The sequence below is a fragment of the Fopius arisanus genome, unplaced genomic scaffold (genome assembly GCF_000806365.1).
Source record: "Fopius arisanus strain USDA-PBARC FA_bdor unplaced genomic scaffold, ASM80636v1 scaffold00070, whole genome shotgun sequence".
NCBI classification, from domain to species: Eukaryota; Metazoa; Arthropoda; class Insecta; order Hymenoptera; family Braconidae; genus Fopius; species Fopius arisanus.
The window spans coordinates 171603-176703 of record NW_011887809.1 but is presented as its reverse complement, the minus strand read 5'-3'; the positions used below and the strand labels follow the sequence as shown (position 1 = coordinate 176703).

General features: G+C 34.6%; 2 protein-coding genes across 3 annotated transcripts in view; both read left to right on the top strand.

Annotated features, from left to right (window-relative positions):
* LOC105269466 (clavesin-1) overlaps positions 1-3551 on the top strand; it is a 4379-nt gene extending 828 nt beyond the window's left edge. Inside the window, exons 2-5 of the mRNA XM_011309741.1 lie at positions 769-1109; positions 1719-1847; positions 2085-2319; positions 3289-3551. Coding sequence (XP_011308043.1) covers positions 769-1109; positions 1719-1847; positions 2085-2319; positions 3289-3320 — 737 coding nt within the window. The 3' untranslated portion in view covers positions 3321-3551. The remainder of the gene's footprint in view (positions 1-768; positions 1110-1718; positions 1848-2084; positions 2320-3288) is intronic.
* A 644-nt stretch (positions 3552-4195) lies between these two features.
* Positions 4196-5101, top strand: part of LOC105269465 (alpha-tocopherol transfer protein) — a 4145-nt gene continuing 3239 nt past the window's right edge. For both annotated transcript variants that reach the window (XR_892444.1, XM_011309740.1), the window contains exons 1-2: positions 4196-4457; positions 4682-4907. Coding sequence is in view for 1 of the 2 variants with exons in the window: in XM_011309740.1 (XP_011308042.1) it covers positions 4694-4907 (214 nt within the window). In the remaining variant the exon portion in view is untranslated. The remainder of the gene's footprint in view (positions 4458-4681; positions 4908-5101) is intronic.

The following is a 5101-nucleotide window of genomic DNA, read 5'->3' as shown; positions in this document are numbered from 1 at the left end:
ACAAGAATTCCCTGAAGTTTCAGATATTCGGATTTGCCTCGATTTTTACGGGATTCTCGGGGAATCAAAGGAATTCGGGAATGGATTATAATTTTATAAATAATTGTATCAATCTAATGTAATTATTATATTAATGCATTTTATGTCAATTAAATTGAAAATTAAACAGATTTCATTTGAGAATCGGCCGATTTTTTTAACAGGATGAAGAAAAAATCGTTATGTTTTTTCTTGTTCATGAGATTATTCAAGAACTTTCATTTGTTAAGGATAATTTGATTGGGATTTTACGACATGCGATCTCCGGTAATCTAATTTGTTTAATGGACGAATAAGAAATCGCAGCGATTTGTTAACAATAAAAATATGGGGATTACTCGGGTCAATTGGTAAATGAGCTTTATGCAAATAATTTGCTCTCATTGTTTACGTAAAATGTAGATTGTCGTTATCGAGGAATGGAACAATGAGAGAATGATATCACCACGAGGACAATGAAGAAAAATTCAGAGTCCTTGGACTTTATCATTGATGAATAGTTTCCACTTTGTATTTTATTTAATAATAATAATAATTAAATCCCAGAAGATTAATTGACAAAACCTATATCCCTAAAATAAAAAATGATTGATGAAAAATGAAAAACGAAATGCTGAAATTACTCTTTCGGTAAAATTACCAGTGATTTTGAATTTCCTTTGTTATTCCGCGGTAATTTGCGATTGTTATTTTTTTTTAATTCTGGTTATTATGTTATTGTTTATTTAGAGGACAAAACCATGTACTTCAGAACAGACGATGACTTCCTGATAATATTTCTACGTCCTTGCAAATATTACCCAGAGAGTGCTTACGCTCTTATGCAGCGTATTTCTGACTTCAAGGTCAAGAATGCCGCACTGTTGGACAATTTGGTACCAATGGACGAGAGGACAGCGATGTTTGAAAATAATGTTGTGAATGTACTGAAGGGTAGAGATCACAAAGGTAGACGTGTTCTCATAGTCAACACTGGAAAGACTTGGGACCCGTCAAAAGTCAATGCTGATTCCTTGTTTAGAATTTTTTATCTCATCCACGAAGCAGCTGTTCTCGAGCCCGAGACACAGGTGAAAAACTCATTACCATTGGCAAACGAATAAATTATTTCGGTAAATCACACACGAGTGAAAAGAAATTAATAAAAAAAAAGACACTTCACTGGATTTTTTTTCCGCCAAATCCATGACAACCCAAAATGTCCAACGAAAAAATTCCCCGGTATTCCATTCTATTTTTAATAAATTTCGGATTTTCTAATGTAATTTATGAGGAGATAATATTTTCTGTGGAATTATCTCGGTTCAGGTTTCCGGTTTTTAAAGTTTTTAATTTTATTTGTTTATCAAATTAACTTACAAGTGAAATTATTTTTAAATAGAATTGTGTGGGTATTACGATAAAAAATGTCTTTAAACAGATTTAGAAAGAGAATTGTAACTGAGTAAATGATAATCCTCAGTTGACACTCGACGGAGTCGTACTTTGCACCACATTTACTGACGATAAGACCTGATACCAGATATTATGTGTAGCTGTGAGATATCGATCGGTTCAAAGTTCGATCACTCGGAATTACCTTTTTCCAAATTCCACCACAACATGATTACCTATTGACGCTGGAAAAAAAAATAAATTCCACATCAATAATGTTTGTTATATCCTTGAATTTTCTTCAGGTACGAGGTGTTGTAGTTATCATGGATTTCGATGGTCTCTCAATGAAGCAAGTGATGGGTCTTTCCCCATCATTTAGCATGAGGCTATTATCCTTCATCCAGGATGCGATGCCCCTCAGATTAAAAGAGGTAACCCTAAACTAGATCATTAATTTCCTTTTTGGATGATTTAACAATTTAAAAAATTACCTGTCTAAATAATATCCGCATAAATATGACATTCACCTTTCAAATCACCTGCAATAAAATCTAAATTTGCAATGGAGGAAATGAATGAAGGCGTGATATTTTGATAATTTAATTAATAATTTGATGGTTAATGTACTTTTAGTGATGTTTGGGGGTGAAAATTGTGCACTTTGACAGGTCCACATCGTGAAGCAACCGTTCCTGTTCGACCTAGTCTGGAGGATGTTCAAGCCCTTCGTCCGGGAGAAGCTGAGGAAGAGAATGTACTTCCACGGTTCAAAGATGAATTCTCTCCACACCCACATGGCCCCAAGTCATCTTCCCAAGAATTACGGTGGTGAACTCCCCGAGATCGATTATACAGCTGCCGATTGGTTCCCCGCTTTCCAAGACTGCGAGGACAGTATCAAAGGTACCAATCTACCCCCCCAATTTGCCATCAACAAGAACTTTCCTAATTACTTCACTCCCCAAAGGAGAATTTCCAATTAATGGAAATTTCACCGGGAAAATTCATCCGCGGAAAATTAAAACACGATGACACTGACTTTAATGAGATTAAAACGAATTGAATACAATGGAGTAATGGGAAAGTATGATACGGGAAATTATGATAAGTCTCGATTTCTAATAGTTATGCTGTGAATTACGAATGCAACATTCTATACAAACTGTGATTTAATGTTTCAAAATCATTAATCGGTGCACGTGTCGCATTCGCAAATATTTTTCTGGTGATTGAATCTTAATTATTGTTGTAATTATAAAAGAAAATTGCGGGGTTTGATTAATGGAAAGTCCAGGGATTTCCGTGGCGAGTCTTTTGGATTTCGATGGAAAATCAATGAAATGTTATTTTTACACGATTTCCTTCATATCGTGGGAAAATCCGGGTATTCTGGGATTACTTAAATGCAATCATTATTTCACCGGTATAATTATCAACGATGACGAGCGCAAAACCGGTTTGCAGATGATTTCACAGATATTCCGCGAAAATACATTACATTACATAAGACCATCAAAAATCTTTCTAATTGAAAAATTTGTGGTGACGCTGAAATTTCTCTGGACTCCTCTCAACAATTTATTAAACAATTTAAATTTATCGACAAATGCCTGTGAATTTTTTATGAAAATTGTCTGCATCTGCGGAATAACTCCCATTTTTCCGATAATCATTTTATCATTTTACTCATTTATTGGGTCATATCACAATTATAAATAACGATAATTAATAATTATTATGGATTATTATGGCGTTTGTAGTAATTGTTGTAAGTTTAATTGAGGTTGCATTTGACGCTCCGATTAGTCGCGGGTTTCTGTCGGGAAAAAGTTTCGTATAATTAATTAGTTAATTGTTAATTAATTATTTCAGCCTGGAACACTTACGGCTATCGCAAGGACTGAGACTGCCTTCCGGGTAGAAAAATCAACGGTCACAGCAACGAAACCAGAATTACGAGTGATAATGGATATCTCTGAGGGGATGGGATCAAAGTTGACAGCTGTAATAAATTGTTAGGGAAAATTATTAGTTACTAAGTATGCAGAAGATTTATAAAATCCTTCATTTCTTGTTGACTATCGTTGCCTCGGGACTCGCAGAAGAAACTAGAAAATAAACTGAATGAGCAAAAACGCAAATTTATTTCATTTCCTTCCAGCATTGATTGCACAAAAATTATTGGAAAAAACTCACGGTTTCGCTGGACAATAAATAAATTGAACAATATTTCAAAACATTTACCAAAAATACAATTGTTTTGTTTCCCGATTTTTTTTTTGTTTCAAACCAAAAATTTTCCGAAGTTTCCGAGAAATTTTTGGAAAATTTGGAAAAAATATTCTGATTAAATTTTTTTACTCGGTCAATGCAAAAAAAATAAATCTATAAATCCACTTGCTATCCCCCATTTAAAACCCACAAACATTCCAATAAATTATTGGAATTTTTTTTTATATTAAAAGATCATATGGACGCGCGTCAGTAAAAATTCGCAAGAATTTTCTAAAATGATGGACAGGAATAGTCCCGATTTTCGTTTTAAAAAATAATTTGAAAAAGAGACAATGAGCACAAACTAATGAGATGGAATCGTTTGACACTGGTGATGGCGCCTTGACACCTAGACCTCGTTCAATATTCCACTCGAGCGATTGAATTCAGTATAGGATCGAAACAAATGTTGTTTTTATACTGAAATGCCTGATGATGAGGGTCTCGTGTACGTCCAACGACGTGGAGACCTGGAGGTGGGGAAGGAAAGTTTCCCAGGACCGGTTATTCGCTTTTGCAGTTCAAGTATCCATCGGCTTCCACTCGTCAGTTCACTCTGCGACTGTTCCCTTGCACGAGACTTTTTATTTAAACTTTTCATCATGTTCACCTGATTGTCAATTACACCAGTCGTGCTATTTGGGGGCTATTCAATTATTGTGCGTCTCTCATTGCATGACCGAGCGGTCGTCGACATCCAACCGGAAGTTGCTGTGATATACTGATAAATAAATTATTTCTCCCAAGGAAATTCACGTTCATTTCTCGTAAGTCAATGGTCATTATTTTTTTCATCAGGATTTTATTAATATTTTACAAAGGGACTGAAAATATTTTCCACTCGTAATACATTACGTTTATTATTAAAAATTCTGCAATGATGAATTAATAAATTGAAAATTATCGGTATTTTTGTTATTAAAAATTTGGAAATTTCAATTATTTTTTAAGTGTCTTATAATTTTCTGAGGGATTTTTTATTGGACTTTAGCGGAATTTGAAAATGTACGGGAGAAAAAATATCGTGTCCCCGGGATTCTACGAGAGGATCGTGGAAAAATCGAAGAAAATTGAGCCCCTGAAAATCGGTGTTGCTAATTTTCAAATGGAAGCCGATCCTTTGACACCGGAGCTCGCGGAAAAAGCGAGAAATGAACTGAGAGAAACTCCGGAGATCGTGGAACAGGCACTTGCAGAGATGAGGGAATTGCTCAAAGGTATTCTTTACATTACCTGTAATTTATTTGAATCGCCGAGTAATTCTAGGAATCGACTTCAACTTGATAAACGCAACAGAAAATTTTCTTCTCGTCCATGAAATCCTCGAGTTTTCACTTCCCAGATAAAAATCTTCATAAAAAATTGTTCAATAAATTACCTGAGACTGTCAAAAAACCAATTACCCAAAAAT